This window comes from Vulpes vulpes, chromosome X (assembly GCF_048418805.1).
Source record: "Vulpes vulpes isolate BD-2025 chromosome X, VulVul3, whole genome shotgun sequence".
Classification (NCBI taxonomy): domain Eukaryota; kingdom Metazoa; phylum Chordata; class Mammalia; order Carnivora; family Canidae; genus Vulpes; species Vulpes vulpes.
This window is the reverse complement of record NC_132796.1, coordinates 87,009,941-87,027,558: the sequence shown is the minus strand read 5'-3', so window position 1 is coordinate 87,027,558 and position 17,618 is coordinate 87,009,941. Positions and strand designations below refer to the sequence as shown.

General features: G+C 36.0%; 1 protein-coding gene across 31 annotated transcripts in view; it reads left to right on the top strand.

The window, feature by feature from the left end:
* Positions 1 to 17,618, top strand: part of KLHL13 (kelch like family member 13) — a 222,051-nt gene that overhangs the window by 198,873 nt on the left and 5,560 nt on the right. For all 31 annotated transcript variants that reach the window (XM_072743630.1, XM_072743631.1, XM_072743621.1 and 28 more), the window contains 2 exons: positions 158 to 354; positions 12,006 to 12,801. In XM_072743630.1, coding sequence (XP_072599731.1) covers positions 158 to 354; positions 12,006 to 12,801 — 993 coding nt within the window. The remainder of the gene's footprint in view (positions 1 to 157; positions 355 to 12,005; positions 12,802 to 17,618) is intronic.

Below are 17,618 nucleotides of genomic sequence, written 5' to 3'. Positions count from 1 at the left end.
CTCTCTTTTAACTGTAAAATGTGCAGAAGTCTAACTCTGACATAAATGCTTACATAGAATAAAACTTTTCCTTGATTTTATTGCATCTAACTAGCAGCAGAAGTGAGTTTGACCTTAATTATCCACCCTCATTTAATTGAATGTCTTTTTATTTAAGGTGGAATGAAAGAACAAGATTTAATGTGCATTAAGCTTCATGGTGTGAGCAAAGTCGGCTTAAGGAAAATTATTGATTTCATTTATACTGCAAAGCTTTCTCTCAACATGGACAACCTTCAAGACACACTGGAAGCTGCCAGTTTCCTACAGATTCTGCCGGTTTTGGACTTCTGCAAAGTATTTCTCATATCTGGGGTAAGACATTTTCAAATCTTCAGATCTTTTCCTGCAGTATAGTCTGATGTAGCCTGTTTAAAGACTAATGAATTTGTTATGTAGGCATGTGAAACTTTGGCCATTAGAGAGAAGTGTTAGGTAGTATGTGTTCTGGAACTAAGTTGAGAGGAAAACAGTACAGGTGCATTTTCACAGAACAGAATCATTTCATAAAAGCCTTCTGTGTGATTGCATGATATCAGACAGTAATAGTGCTTGATAACGATATATATGTTAACTTTTTTACTGATGTTATATATTTTAATCTGGTTTTATTTGCCCTGATGATTTTATGCAAGCAGACTTCTTAAATGGAATTCCATGAAAAGTAAAATCTGAACTTCTCTAAGTCTTTTAAACTAGGCTAAGTTATTTTTTTTCTGCCTTAAATATGGGAGGTAGGTCTTGAGAAGTAGTAACACCTATGTGACAACTTGAAGGTGAAAGTCTTAATTCTATAGAAACACATCATCCACTAAATCATTTTTAGCCTCTATTAATAGATAGGAAAGGGCACACCTACTAATCAATGAACTGCTTAGCAGTCGTGTGGTTCCTGAAGGCACTGCCCTATTTGAGATCCATAAATTTGACTTCTGGGAAATGAAATGCTTTGGTAGCAAAGAAATATTGCCAAGACGATTTCTAGAGCTTATAGAGCTTGCTTTTGTGACTGAAAATTATGGCAATAGGAAATTTTGACATATTTTCTAACATTAAATTAGTGGATAATTCATTTCTCTACAATTGATTTAAACTCATGCCAGTTGTAATGTTGGTAAATAATTGCTATTGGGCTTTTTAAAAGTTTCATTTGCTAAACTTGGAGCCCCACTTTTTTTTAAATTTTTATTTATTTATGATAGTCACAGAGAGAAAGAGAGGCAGAGACATAGGCAGAGGGAGAAGCAGGCTCCATGCACCGGGAGCCTGATGTGGGATTCGATCCTGGGTCTCCAGGATCGCGCCCTGGGCCAAAGGCAGGCGCCAAACCGCTGCGCCACCCAGGGATCCCTGGAGCCCCACTTTTAAAACTCTACATTTCAAAAAAAAAAAAAAAAAAAAAAAACTCTACATTTCAAGAGAACATGTCCTCAGTGATTTTATTAATAAGCTACTCCTTATCTTACAAAGTCAGCCAACTGCTAATTTAACTGGACTGTTGAAAATGTGTTTTGTTTGTGTGTTACAGTTTTAAAGTACTCATCCTACTGTCTCACAATTATCATAAAATTTTAAGCTGTTATATTTCAGAAATCTTTAAGGCAGTGTAAACAGTATTGTTTTGTATTGTCCAATTCACTATTGTATAAGTAACCCACACAAAGTTTGTTTATTTCCCATGATACTGCTTGTCCTCATTACTGAATGTGAGTACTAAATTTCATTTTAATTTGATCACACAAGGCCCTTCCCCTTAGGACCTATAAGCATCTCTTCTCTAGTTTTGTGCCACTGACATCATATAACAGCTTCATCTCAAGAAAAAGATGAACTGAATTAAATACATTTTTAAAATGTATCAAGTCCAATAATCAATTTAGTAATGACACTTAATGCTTACAGTTACAGACTCCTGACATTGCTTTACACTGATCTCTGCAACATGTTTGTGCTGAGCCAAATTAGGTACAGTGTTGTGATTTCTTTGGAACTAGTCATTAATAATAGGCATTTATTGTCAACCTCCTCTCTAATACCAGAGTTTAGTACTTATAACTTTAGATACTGGCTGTCATCTCTTACTTTCCCTGAAAGAAAAGGGCCAAATGGAATAAAGCATGATTTATGAAAAGTTATAAAAGCATACAATTGTCAAAGTAACAGTATTAGAAAACAGTTTTCTAGAAAACTCTAAAACAAGTTTATTTAAAGGTGACATCACAGTAATTTTGCAATAGTGACGAATTTTCTATAACTAGGATGTTGGCTCTTTAACCTATTTGAAAAATTTATTATACTGTGTGCTTTAGCTGTTTGAAATGTCTTCATTTTTATGAACACTTAATATTGTCTTAAAGATTATATTCTTCATTTCTAGTATCCTCTACAGACATCCTAAAACCCATTTCTAATGGAGAAGAGGCTTGTCTCTGACAAAGCTTACCTGTGGTATAGTTTACTTCTGCCTCTCTTGGTTTAAAACATTCTGTGAGCTCTAAGGAAACACCTCTTTTCTTAGCACCATTCTATTTACCTGTCTTTCACCCTGTTTGCTGAGGAGTCTGTGTGATTTTATGGTGGAAATATTCCATCTCGGAATCCATGATAATTTTTTAGAACAGTTGCAGATTATTGGTGTAAAGATTACATAAAATCCACCTTTTCCCATCTGCTTCTTTCGTGTGTTCCATTTCTTAGTTAAATGTTCAGCCTTACTCTATTTCCTCTTTCCTTCTCATCAATTAAGTGGACCAGGCAGGGGAGTAGCCCTTGGATATCTTTTCTACTTCTAAGAACTGGAAGTTTAAAGATAATATATTTTTCAAAGGTAGATTTGTTTTGAGTTCTCCCACAAACTAAGTTTTATGGATAATTTTTAAATATAACAATTTCATGTTTTAAGGATTGTGTGCTTAAACCAAAGGTTTTGAGCAATTAGGTTTATGGGTTTTTTAAAAATTATTTTTAAAGATTTTATTTATTTGACACAGAGAGAGCACAAGCAGGGGGAGCAGCAGGCAGAGGGAGAGGGAGAAGCAAGCAGGGAGCCTGACATGGGGCTTGATTCCAGGACCCCTAGATCATGACCCGAGGCCAAAGGCAGACACTTAACTGACTGAGCCACCCAAGGCGCCCCTAGGTTTATGTTTTTAATGATGCAGTGTGATTATACTTTACATAACCAAAACACTACTTGGGTTTGAGTTTTTAGAAAGAAAAGTTAGTTTCCAATACAACTATAGCCTATCCCATTCTTAATCACTTGTGTGGCTGAAGAGGAGCAGTGGGACATAAAATGTGACTCAGCAGACAACTCACAAAGTATTTTTATGTTAGTTTTAAATGACAACTTTAAAGATTCATTTATTTGAGATAGATTGAAAGAGAATGTGCAAGTGAGGGGAGGGGCAGAGGGAGAGGATCTCCAGCAGACTCCCCACTGGGCTCATAGCCCCACTCAGGGCTCAATCCCACGATCCTGGGATTATGACCTGAGCCAAAGTCAAGAGGTGGATGCTTAACCAACTGAGCCACCCAGGCTCCCCTTGAATGATAATAATTTTTTTAAATATTTTATTTATTTTTTCATGAGAGACAGAGAGAGAGGGGCAGAGACATAGGCAGAGGGAGAAGCAGGCTCCATGAAGGGAGCCCGATGTGGGACTTGATCCCGGTCCCCAGGATCATGCCCTGAGTCAAAGGCAGACGCTCAACCACTGAACCACCCAGATGTTTCGAATGATAACTTTTAAATCCAATAGTAAAGCCACCCTCACCTTAGGTGGTAGAAGCACCAGTGTTCTAGAATAGAGCTTCAGGCTCCATAGAACAAGAACCACTCCCCTCCCAACTTTGCCATCTTTTGAAGTAATGCTTTTCTCTTAAGGTGTTAATTAGTATTATAGTTTATGGGATCTGGTGCTTTTGTTCTTGCTATGTTACTTTCTTGCCAGTTGTGGAAAAGAGAACCATGCAGAGGGATAACAGCAAAGGTTGTAAAGCAGAGTAGGTAAAATTTGCTATTAAACTAAAAACATTTTACTTTCATGTATCATGGAGATGATGGAAAATTAGCTTCATTTAGTTACGGGTCTAAGAATTACATTTGTTTTTGTCTTTATGACATTGTATAACTACAGCATGCTAAATATTGTGCAGCCATTCCTTGATTTACGAACAGGTTGTGGTTAAATTTTTTGCTTATCATTTGTCTGCTATTCGGAATTTGTAACACCTAGCATTTGCCCCATGGAATTACGAATATGGAGGTTTACAGGCTATCCCACAAAAGCCAATTTTTAACATCAAATTGCTGAAGTAGGACATTTGTCATTGAACTGGAGATATTATAATTTAAATATACAATTACACAGAATAAACAAACCAGAATGAAGGTGAGCAAGAAACCATTTTCTTTTTATATAAAAGCATATTTAATCAGAGAATGAAGATGCCATTGTGCTTTAGACTTGGTGATACTCTCTTTAAATTCCGGGGTTTTTTAAGTGTCTCTCTTTTTTTTCCTTGATGCATGTATATATAACATTGGTTCCATTTGTACATTGATTATCACTGATTGGGGTGGGGAGCTCACAATGGAATGTAGATAATTTTATTGAGATGACTGGTGGTAATAAAGAATTGGCGACAGTGGAAGACAAAGGAGGAAAGGGGTGCCTGGGTGGCTCAGTTGGTTAAGTGTCCCACTTCTTGGTTTCAGCTCAGATTGTGATCTCAGGGTCTTTAGATCAATCCCTGCATCAGGCTCCAAGCTCAGTGAGGAGTCTGCTTGAGATTCTCTCTCTCCTTCTCCTTCTGCCCCTCCCTACTCTCTCTCTGCCTCTCTCTCTCAAATAAAATAAATCTTTAAAAGAAGAAAGGAGGTGCATATGTAGGAGAGGCAAAAGGCAGAGAAAAGGAGTTCTCTCAAGGGGACAATGAAGGAAATAAGAAGTTACTGGAAAAGATAGTTTCTTTCACTATTCAATGATGATATCAGCGCAAGCTTTGAGAATGTTCCTCTTGATGCCAGAATTTTCTGTATGGTGCTTATATTTCACATTCCTTGTTTGATCTAATTCGGTTTGCCCACAAAAATTAACAAACATGTCTTTTCAGATAGTTTTTTGCCTTTGGGGAAGTTTAATTAGAGGAAGACTGGTATAAATCATTTTACAGTGACTCAAAACTGCCTCTCCCCTCCCCCAATTAAACCATGCTTGACTTCCTTATTGTTGAGGCAGACATTCAGTGAGCAATACCCAGATACTTATTTATGGTTGAGCATCTATTCTCATTAGTTAGTACCCACACTGTGCTAGTTGTTAAATACCCTAAATATTATTCCTGCCTGTAACTTGAACCACTGCATTTTTGCCCATCTGCTATGTGGGACTCCCTAGGGCAAGAAGAGTCTGGGCTCAAACCAAGTCATCCTCCCATAGCCATTATAATACCTAAGATTGTATCCAAAAAGGGATATGCATTCAAAGTGCATAGCAATAAGAGAATTGGATCCCCCACGCTGGAGATGCACCATCAGTAGTCCCCTCAGATGGCAGTTAGAATTTGAAGAGAGACAAAGACTGAGACAAAGTTTTTGGTTTTTAATCATCTTTTTGTTCTTCTTACCAAAAGGTCCCTTCCCTGTGTCCTGTGATGTCCTCACCTGTGGAAGGAGGCCTGGGACAAGATGCCTCTTACATCCTCCACCCCCACAAAGTAGCTTTTAATTGATTTTTTCCCCAGTCCATGGACATGGCTTTCTCTCTCTGCATTGCTTATACTTAATGTCAGGCTGCCATTTTAATAAACTAGATAGCACCAAGGAGAATTTACTGCATTGACTATCTGAAGAGTCCCCCCAAATTTGCCAGCTAACTTCTTAGTCTTTGCATTTTCCTTGAGGGCACAAAAGCAGAAACTCATTTTTGTTTTTGCTTTTTTCCTTTTTTTTTAATAAATTAATTTTTATTGGTGTTCAATTTACCAACATACAAAATAACATCCAGTGCTCATCCCGTCAAGTGTCCCCCTCAGTGCCCGTCACCCATTCACCCCCACCCCCCGCCCTCCTCCCCTTCCACCACCCCTAGTTCCTTTCCCAGAGTTAGGAGTCTTTTTTTCCTAAATGGAAGTTTATTCGTATAACACACTGATCTTCACCAAAATAACATCACAGATTTCTGATGAAACCTGTCATTAAAATATCATGTTATGGTAATGATATGTTTGGATGCATTGAGTGCCATTTGAACAATTTAATATGGCAGCACTGAGTGTGTTAATGAGAATACCACTTTAAAAATTATGATGCCTGGAACTGCCTTTAGGGTGACCTATGAAGGTTGTTTGATTACAATAGAATAATTTATAATATTTTATACTAAAGAAACCTAAATGAGCACTTGATTATTTTAAAGCAAGTTTGTTAGTTCTCATAAGTAGTTGAGAAATTTTGTCCTGTTTTGCTTCTCTATCCTTTAAAACACTAATATGTATATGAATTCTAATCTGTAATAACTCTTCTTTGGAATTTTGACCAGGCTATAGATTCTGATGAAATTAGAGTTCTTTCTACTAATGAACTATATTCTTTAAAATAAGCTTTAAACTTCATATTTTATTTTTCAAAATGTAATATATTCTAATATATACATGACTTTTGTTAAATGTTACATTACTACACATATCCATTATTTAATACTATTTAGGCTAAATGTTTGGGTATATGCTAACTGAAGCGCTTTTAAGAATCATGACTGAGAGGTGGATGAAAATGAGCCATAATTGAGTAATTGTGTATTTTTCCAAAAATCGTTTACCATTACTCCATTATTTTGATCTGCTTATATTGTTAACTATTATTCTAGACTTTGTATCAATAATCCTATAATCTATGATTAATTGTTTTAGTTTTGATGACACTCATAACAACTGATTTTCTGTTACATAATTTTTATCTGAGTTTCATTTTAAAATTAAGGGTCTAGTAATATTTTATATTAATTCAAAATGCATTCTATTTTTAGTTGTATCTGTCATCACATCTTTTTGATATTGATGATAATTTGAGTATTTAACCTTTGTTATATACCCACAGTGTGATACCTGTTGTACATGGGGTAGAGAAAATGCTATTCCTTCCATCAAGAAGATGACAGTTTGGGAGGTTATGAAATACCATTCTCTGGTGATTTTTAAAAGAAGAGTAGGCAGCTATCTGTATATATTAGGTGGTCTGTCAAGGAATGTTACAATTTTGTGTATCTGTCTCTGAGCATACTGATATATAGATTTTTTCCAAATGCCCTTAAATCAAAGGTAGGTTTTTTATGCTGTTATTTGAGTGACTGTTTCTTATTGGATGAAGTTAAACAGGGAAAAGGGGAAGGAACTAAATTCCTTAATTCTGTTTCCAAATTACACAGTTTGGTTTTTAATTTTTTATCCTGTTTGTTTTATATGTTATTAATTTAGACTTACATTTGGTGACTAACAACTGATGGTATCATTTTGCCTATTTGAAGTGCCTGTCTTTGTTGTTTTTATCTGTAATCCTATCAGTAATGATGAGACTCTGCAAACTTGGGAATAATTATTTTTGTGTTCTCGTCAACTTTTGCTTATCCATACTAGTAAATGTGTTCAAAAGTGCAAATTACCCTTGCTCTGGGGAAGACCTACTTCTTTCCTGCTTCAGAAAGTGGACTCATTACCCCTGATACTAACTCCTGCCACCCGAGGTGTTGTGGGCAACTGGGTATTAACTGTAACTTCATTTACACAATGAAAAATTTTATGAGATGCCAACCTGCCACTCCTAAAATTGGATTGAAAAGTACTTTTTATTAACCACATTGGAAACCCAAGGTACTGAAAAGTGTTAAGTGGTATATTTCAAAAGGCCCATAATTTGTTAATGTATTTTTCCTAGTTCTATTGTGTTGTAATTCTGTTTTAGCTATTTTTAAGAAATATATAGCTATTAAGAATAATAAACAATTAAAAATTTTTGGTGATTCCTGCAAAGCAAATCAGCTGCTTAAAATTGTTCAAATTCTTCCTGAATAATATTATGAACATAACCTTGTGTATGTGTGTTAACCTTAGAGTTTTCAGTGATGATGTATCTCAAGTGGGCTGATATTGTATGCAGAGGAGTAATCATTTTAGTCTCATTTCAGCTTTTAAATGAAAGGATAAGAGAAGGATTAGCCAATTTTCTCTTAATCACTTGCCAATCTGTTAACAATGCAGTTGTGTCAGTGAAGTTTATATGACATGTGAACACACACTTGACAAAATTAAGAGAAACCACTGAGTCTTTGCCTGTGACCTGCTTGTGTGTTTGTATATACACACAGGTATTTGTATGGTAGGCTTATTTCAGTTATTTATTCCTTGCATGATATTTGCTGATGTGATTTTCCTGTTTTCATTTTTGACCAGTTATGATAGCATCAGAAAGAGCTCTTGCTGAAGATGAGCCTATCCATCACTTGTCTCCTTTTCCTATTTTCCGTTTTTGCTACATTGTCACCTGTGCAGGGGAGACTTTTCTGGGCTCATTTTGACTCCAGGCAGAGCTAGAGTATGCCAGGAATAGGGGAATGGCCAAGAGAAACTGTTGCAAGCCATCACCATAGACACCAGAAATTAACTATGCCACAAGTAAATGTGATGGAGACACACCTGTTCCAATTCTCACAGAAGTGATTCCTTTCCTTGTATTTCCACATAAATAATGTGAAAATAATTTCATCCTAGGAATAATTGTCTTATTAAATTACCTTCATTAGAAACAATAACATTTGAAAGAATCAAAATGAATTACAGTAATGAACCATGACTGTTTATGTGAAAGAGAAATCTAGAGATCTCGTATTAGAGATTTTCTGTTTGTGGATCTGCTAGCAATGTGACTCTTTTTTTTTTTTTAAACTTAAGTCAAGCTCTGCTTCCTACTAGTTCTGTGGCCTTTTTTTAAGATTTTATTTATTCATGACAGACACAGAAAGAGAGGCAGAAACACAGGCAGAGGGAGAAGCAGGTTCCATTCAGGGAGCCTGATATGGGACTTGATCTTGGGACTCCAGGATCACACCCTGAACCGAAGGCAGACACGCTTAACCGCTGAGCCACCCACGTGTCCCTAGCAATGTAACTTTTAAGAATCATGACTGAGAAGCAGATTAAGGTGAACCTTAATAGAATAACCCTTTATTTTTCCAAAATTTCCATCTTTCCAGAATTTTATCAGTATACTTCTGAGAAGGAACACACATTTCCAGAAGAAAAAAGGAATTATTTTGGCCATAGTCAAGTTATAACATTGTTTCTGAGAGTAACTTTGTAATTTACTGATTTTGAGAATTTTCTTTATTTTTCAATATTCAATAAATATAGGCCAATTTTTAAAATTTTAATTCCAATATAGTTGACATACAGTGCTATATTAGTTTCAGGTGTACAATATAGTGATTCAGCATTTTTGTACATTACTCGGTGCTCATCAAGATAAGTATACTCTTAATCCCCTTTACCTGTTTCACCCATTTCTTCACCTACCTCCCCTCTGGTAACCATATGTTTGTTCTCTGTAGTTGAGAGTCTGTTTTTTGTTTTGTTTCATTCATTTGTTTCTTAAATTTCACATATGACTGAAATCATACAATATTTGTCTTTCTTTGACTTATTTCTGTTACCATTATACTCTTTAGATCCATCCATGTGGTTGAAAATGGCAAGATTTCATTCTTTTTATGGCTGAATAATATTCCTGTGTGTATTGTGCGTGGGTACACCATATCTTCTTTTATCCATTCATCTATGGATGGACACTTGGGCTGCTTCCATGATTTGGCTATTGTAAATAGTGCTCCAGTACACATACGGGTGCACATATCCTTTCAAATTAGTGTTTTCATATTCCTTGGGTAAATACCCAGCGGTGCAATTACTGGATCATATGATAGTTCTATTTGTAATTTTTGGAGAAACCTCCATACTGTTTTCCACAGTAGCTGCACCAGTTTATATTCCCACCAAAAGTATATCAGTACATGAATGTTCCCTTTTCTCCACGTCCCTGCCAGCACTTGTTGTTTCTTGTGTTTTTGATTTTAGCCATTCTGACAGGTGTGAGGTCATAGCTCATTGTGGTTTTGATTTACATTCCCCTGATGGTGAGTGATGTTGAACATCTTTTCATTGTGTCTGTTAACCATCTGAATGTCTTAATTGGAGAAAAGTCTGTTCATATCTTCTGCCCATATTTTAATCAGATTATTTGTGTTTTCCTGGTGTTGAACTGTATAAAATCTTTATATATTTTGGATAGTGACCCTTTTTTGAATATGTTATTTGCAAATATGTTTTACCATTCAGTAGGTTGTCTTTTTGTTTTCTTGCCTGTTTCCTTTGCTGTGCAGAAGTTTTTATTTTGACACAGTTCCAGTAGTCTCTTTTGGCTTGTTTTTCCTTGCCTCAGGAGATATTTCTAGAAAAATGTTGTTACAGCTGATGTCAGAGAAATTACTACCTGTGCTCTCTTCTAGGATTTGTACGGCTGTAGGTCTCACTTTTAGGCCTTTAGTCCATTTTGAGTTTACTTTTATGTATAGTATATGAAAGTGGTCCAGTTTCATTCTTTTGCATGCAGCTGCCCAATTTTCCCAAAACCATTTGTTGAAGAGGCTGTCATTTTCCCATTGCATGTTCTTGCCTCCTTTGTCAAAGACTAATGGACTATATAATCACAGGTTTATTTCTGGACTTTCTGTTCTGTTCTATTGGTCTATGTGTCTTTTTTTTTTTTTTTTTTTTGTGCTGGTACCTTACTGTGTTGATGACTACAGCTTTGTAATATAACTTGAAGTCTGAAATTGTGATACCTCCAGCGTTGCTTTTCTTTTTCAAGATTGCTTTGGCTATTCAGGTCTTTTGTGGTCCCATACAAATTTTAGAATTGTTTGTTCTAGTTCTGTGAAAAATTCTGTTGGCATTTTGATAGGAATTGCATTAAATGTGTAGATTGCTCTGGGTAATATAGACCTTTTAACAATATTAATTCTTGCAAACCATGAGCATGGAATGTCTTTCCATTTATTCATGTCCTCTTCAATTTTTTTTTCATTAATGTTTTATCGTTTTCAGAGTACAGGTCTTTTACCTCTTGCTTAAGTTTATTTCTAGCTATTTTATTATTTTTGGTATAATTCAAATTAGATTATTTTCTAAATTTCTCTTTTTGGTACTTTATTGTTAGTATATAGAAATGCAGTGGCTTTCTGTATATTGATTTTGTATCCTGTGACCATATTGAACTCATTTATCAGTTCTGGTAGTTTTTTGGTGGAGTCTTTAGGGTTTTCTATATAAAATATCATGTCCTCCTATCTGCAAATAGTGACAATTTTACTTCTTCCTGACCAGTTTGGATGCCTTTTATTTCTTTTTCTTGTCTGATTGCCGTGGCTAAGACTTCTAGTACTGCATTGAATAAAAGTGGTGAAAGTAGACATCCTTGTCTTTTTCTTGATCTCGGGGGAGAAGCTCTCAGTTTTTTCCCCATTTGAGTATGATGCTAGCTGTAGGGTTTTCATATATGGCCTTTATTATGTTGAGGTATTTTCTCTCTAAACCTACTTTGTTGAGCGTTTTTACCATGAATGGATACTGTACTTTGTCAGATGCTTTTTTTCTACATCTGTTGAAATGACAATAGAGTCTTTATCCTTTCTCTAGTTGATGTAATTTTCTTTTAGCCACTTTCTACTGGATTAGATAAAGGTGGTTTGTGAATTTTCTTTAGATCATTAGTGTATTTAGATAAGAATCTTTATTTTCATCTATATGGACAGTAAAAAGCTTAGTTTACTCTTTTTCTAGAACAGGCTTATGTTTTCCAGATGTGAATGTCATGAAAATAGTAGCATTTTAATTTTTTTTTATTGGTTTAATAGGTCACTTTAGACAATTGTGTCGAAGTTGGTCGGATTGCCAACACCTACAATCTTACAGAAGTGGATAAATACGTCAACAGTTTTGTTTTGAAGAATTTTCCTGCATTGCTGAGCACCGGGGAGTTCTTAAAACTCCCTTTTGAGCGTCTTGCCTTTGTGCTTTCCAGTAATAGCCTTAAGCACTGCACTGAACTTGAGCTCTTTAAGGCTACCTGTCGCTGGCTACGTCTAGAAGAGCCTCGGATGGACTTTGCTGCAAAACTAATGAAGAACATACGATTTCCACTGATGACACCACAGGAGCTCATTAATTATGTGCAAACCGTGGATTTCATGAGAACTGACAATACTTGTGTGAATCTCCTTTTGGAAGCCAGCAATTACCAAATGATGCCATATATGCAACCAGTGATGCAGTCAGACAGGACTGCCATTAGGTCTGACACCACTCATTTGGTCACACTAGGAGGAGTTCTGAGGCAGCAGCTGGTTGTCAGCAAGGAATTGCGCATGTATGATGAAAAGGCCCATGAATGGAAATCGTTAGCCCCCATGGATGCTCCAAGGTACCAGCATGGCATTGCTGTCATTGGAAATTTCCTCTATGTCGTCGGTGGACAGAGTAATTATGACACAAAAGGAAAAACAGCAGTCGATACAGTCTTCAGATTTGATCCTCGATACAATAAATGGATGCAGGTTGCATCTTTAAATGAAAAGCGCACCTTCTTCCACCTAAGTGCCCTCAAAGGATATCTGTATGCAGTTGGTGGGCGAAATGCAGCTGGTGAACTGCGTAAGTGTTTGCATTTATGTTAAGCATAGAGACTAATTTCTTTACCCAAAAATTCTCATTAAATCATAAAATAAGCAGTTCTGTAAAATTAAAGACAAAAAATGTAGCTAGGGTTTCATTTAAACTGTTTTTCTTAGGAAATATCAGAGACAATCTGTATGCCTAATCCGGATTTATATTGTTGGCCAGGGTACAAATTATATCTTAGGAATATATCAGTATGTTGCAGAGTATTTTATTTGGCAGTATATATGGTTTTCATCTTGACAGTATAACTACAAAGTATATTCTGCTAATTTAAATTGTAATAGTGTCTCGGACAGAAGTTTGGCATGTTTTCTTATTTTCCATTTTTAAAAGCCCACATAATATTTTACTGTACAGGTTAAAATTCTTCTTTACAGAGGACTATTATTGTTTCTTCTTTTACATAATCTGTTACCCTTTCTTAGACCACATAGTAAGATAATTTTCTTTGTCAATTAAATATACAAAGTTCAATATTACCCAAACTTCATTTACTGTGAGTAATATGACCTATGACTGTTAGTTTTAAAAATCATTCTCTCTTGGGGTGCCTGGGTGGCTCAGTCAGTTAAATGTCCAGCTCTTGACTTCAACTTAGGTCATGATCTCAGGGTCATGAGATTGAGCCTTGCATCAGGCTCCGTGCTCAGCATGGAGTCTGCTGTCCTGCTTCCTCTGGTCTTCCCCCCAGTCATGCTCTCTCTCATATACATACATACATACATACATACATACATACATACATAAAATTAAAAAAATCATTCTTTCTTAATGAAATACCAGTTTCCTTCACTATAAACTGATCTGGTAAGCTTTATTAGATATATTTTTTGTCCCCCTAATCTAAGTTTGGTCACAAATACAGTTAACATAGAGCAGTACTTTGGCTATGTAAGTTAACATTGATCTTGTTATTTAAGATGAAATTAGAATAAGATAACTGTCCAAAAAGAAATCTTAAAGACCATATTTTCTGTTATGCCTTACATATCTGTTTGATATGATGATATGATGATGTTACATCATCGTTTGGCCTCTTTTTTTCACCCTCTTTTATTCTGTGATGAATAGAATCCCTGTAGTTGACCAGTATTTCAGGCTCTGTAATGCTGGGGAAGTGGAAAATATTGGCATTGGCTCTGAACAAATTCAGAGTAATTATCAGAATTTTTTCTTGGTAGCTTAATGGATTTAAGAACAAGCTATTTATTGGAGGCAAAAAGAACTGCTCTCAGCTCTTATACTTTCCAGCTTATCAAGCCCTTTCTCATTAGTGATGTCTTAATGTTACTGATCTTTCCTCCCTAGTTTTTTTCTTTTGTCACAGTGATATTTTTTCTAAGACCAGGCTTTCCAAATGGTTGGGCTAGGTATCATTATCATGAACCATGCAGATTTCCCAATATATTTTAATAATCAGACTTAAAAAAAAAAGGTTATTTATTTGAGAGAGAGAGAGAGCACAAAGTGGGGTAGAAACAGAGGGAGAGGGAGAAGCAGACTCCTCACTGAGCAGGGATCCCGATGCAGGGCTCGATCCCAGGGCCATGGGATCACGACTTGAGCCAGTGGCAGCCACCTAATCGGCTGAGCCCCCCAAGCACCCCTAATAATCAGACTTGTAAAAGCATTGGAGGCATCAGTACCCTTAGTGTAGAACTGTCATTTCAGGTCTCCTCAGGCAACCCACACACATTATTTTCATGACGTTATACTATTTTAAATCGATGGTGTCTGGAAATGTTCAGAAGCTGCAACTAGTGACGTGGTGCCTTTTTAGTAAAACTACTCATATAAGATAATCTTTATTTTTTTTTAAGATAATCTTTAAAGTTTACAAATTATAGGTCATCAATCCTGGCAGTGGTCATTTCAGAACTTCTTTACTCAAGGAAGATAACTCCAGGTTTTCAGTCAATGCTGGCTTATTGATGCTATCATCGCTGTTAATATACAGTTTTCAATATATCATTCCTACTATTAATTAGAGGCCCTATTTTTCTGAGAATTTATAATCTTCAAGCCAATGAGAGTCATTACATAAAATCAAGAAGCTATAGGCTTCCTTTTTCTGGGCTCTTGCCATGTTATACTCATTTGGGACCAAGAAGTAGACTACCCCGTTGGGCATGTGGCTGCCTTCCTTGCTCATGACCTTCAGAAATCACACCCTCCATCTTGTATTAAAAATAGTCTTCTGTGTTTCAGTTTGAAAGTAAAACAAGAGAAGTATGCTTTTCATGAGCTTTTTCTAATTCATAATAACTGTTTGATTAAATTTCAGGTTTAAAAATCACAATGTCCCAGAGTTTAAGTCTAAGGATAATGATTTAAATATTCTAAAAAAGGGATGCCTGGTGGCTCAGCGGTTGAGCCTCTGCCTTTGGCTGAGGGCGTGATCCCACGGTCCCGAGATTGAGTCCCACATAGGGCTCCCTGCATGGAGCCTGCTTCTCCCTTTGCCTATGTCTCTGCTTCTCTCTGTGTCTCTCATGAATAAATAAATGAAATCTTTAAAATAAATAAATTTCTAAAATAAATTTCTAAAAATTATTACGCCTCTAGATGGTAAATATTGGCCCATTTTTATCTAAATTTGTAAACTGCATGTTTCACAAATACATAGATGATTGTAATATAAACAGAAACCTTCAATACCAAGAAATAACTCTAATTCCATTTAAAGGACAACGATATTTCTTTCCCTTTGAAATTATCTTCTATAATATATAAGTAAGTATACTTTTATAGAAAATGACTGTTTGCCCTAATATCACCATAGCCAGCAAAGCCAGTCTGTAGTAAATGGTTTAAATTAAAATATATTGGAAGGTTTTTTGTTGTTGTTTTGTTTTTGTTTTTAAGAAAATCAGTTGATTGGCTTAAGTGCACTGAAATCTTAGATCTTAATTGCAAGAGAACCTTTAGGCCACACCACCTCCTTTAAGTTTCTCCTATTTTAGACCTACTTGGGAGCAAGAAGTAGACCATTTTATCTTGTCACATACTGTATTGTTGACTTCCTCTGAATTCTTTATTAAGAGTATTTCTCTTTGTATATGTGTTACTTGCCCTTTCCAGTTCTCTCCGACCCATGGTTTTTGCAGAATGGCAGATTTGGGTCCTAAAGAGATTCTTGCTTATATTTCTGAATGTTCCAGCCAGAGGCTGGGCTTTTAACATTTCTCCTGCTCTGTAAGCGTTTTTTCACGGGAACGCCCTCTATACACACACAAGAACATCTGTTATAGTAATTTAACGTTCCCATCTTAACTGATTACATTGCCATGTTAATATGCCTGTGTAAATAGAGAAGGGGGTAGGAGTGGGTGGCAGGCAAACAAGGATCGATGGGAGAGTTGTTTAACAATTTAATATATTTGAGGCACCTGGCTGGCTCAGTTGGGAGAGGATATGACTCTGGATCTCGGGGTTGTAAGTTCAAGCCCTGTGTGTAGAGATGGGTGTAGAGATGACTTAAAAGTAAAATCTTGTTCTTCTAAAAAAATTTAGTAGGGTCATAAGTACCAGTATATTATTTATTCTTTATATACACGATGACCATTTCCTATATGTAATTCTGAAAAGGAAACAGTGTCAGCATTTGCAAGACATTTTAGATCGTTTTAATGCATTGGGCCTTTTAAAATCCCTTCATGGAGTGTGTATGGATGGTCCTAAGACCATAGCGCATCAAAGAGATACTACTAATGTGTGTGTGAGCCTGGTATATTGCTGAAATAGAATTCCTTAGAAATGCTTCTCTCCCTTGACACCAGGTACAATTGGAAAGTATGTGAAGCTTAGAGGAACTGTCACTTAAGTGAAAGGAAGAGTCAGTTATTTCTGGCATTTTTCAAACTTCTGTCATTTAAGACATCGATCTTCCATTGAGGTTTTCTATATTGAAGAGAAATATGACAGCTCAGATAGCTTTCATTTCTGTTAAATATTAATAAGTCCAGCTTTCAAATAATGAAATAATTTATAGAAAATATATTAGATTTTTTTCAAATAAATGCAATAAAATTACCAAAATTTATCAAATGCCTTCATATCCCTTAATGGACTTGCAGTTTTCTTCATTAACACATCACCAGTAGACACTCTAAGATTCTAGAGATCATAGTCCCTCTGTGGGAGCCATCATCATTCCAGTGATGATTCAGGGTTCATCTCGTTCATAATCTCAGAAAGAACAAGTAAGTTCCATATCATCTCTTGGGACCAATTCTGGACTCCAGTATAATCGCCTGAGAAAATAGGAATCTTTAGTGATTTATATCAACTAAGCAACCTATATGTAATTCTTAAATTGGAGAGGGTCTCTAAATTGCCTGCAACCAGATTACTGAAGAAGATTCTCTAGAATAAGGGTCAGTGAAATTCTGTAGGCCATAGGATCTTATCACAGCTAATCACCTCTGCTGTTATATTGCAAAAGCAACCATAGACAGTTTATGAATGGGTGAGGCTGTATCCCAATAAAGCTTCCTATATGAACACTAGCATTTGAATTCCATATGATTTTCACATGTCACAAAACATATTTCCTTTGATTTTTCCCCCAACTCCTTAAAAAGGTAAAAACTATTCATATTTTTATCTTGTGGGGCGTACAAAAGCAGGAAACATGCTGGATTTGGCTTACAGGCCATAACTGGCCTGACTCTATTCTAGACTTTCCTAGTTAGTTCATTACCATGCCCAACCCGTCATAGACCATGATGGAACCACTGCTTTGTCCCTTGCATCATCCCTTGCCTCCCCCTTCTCTGCCCCTGCATCAA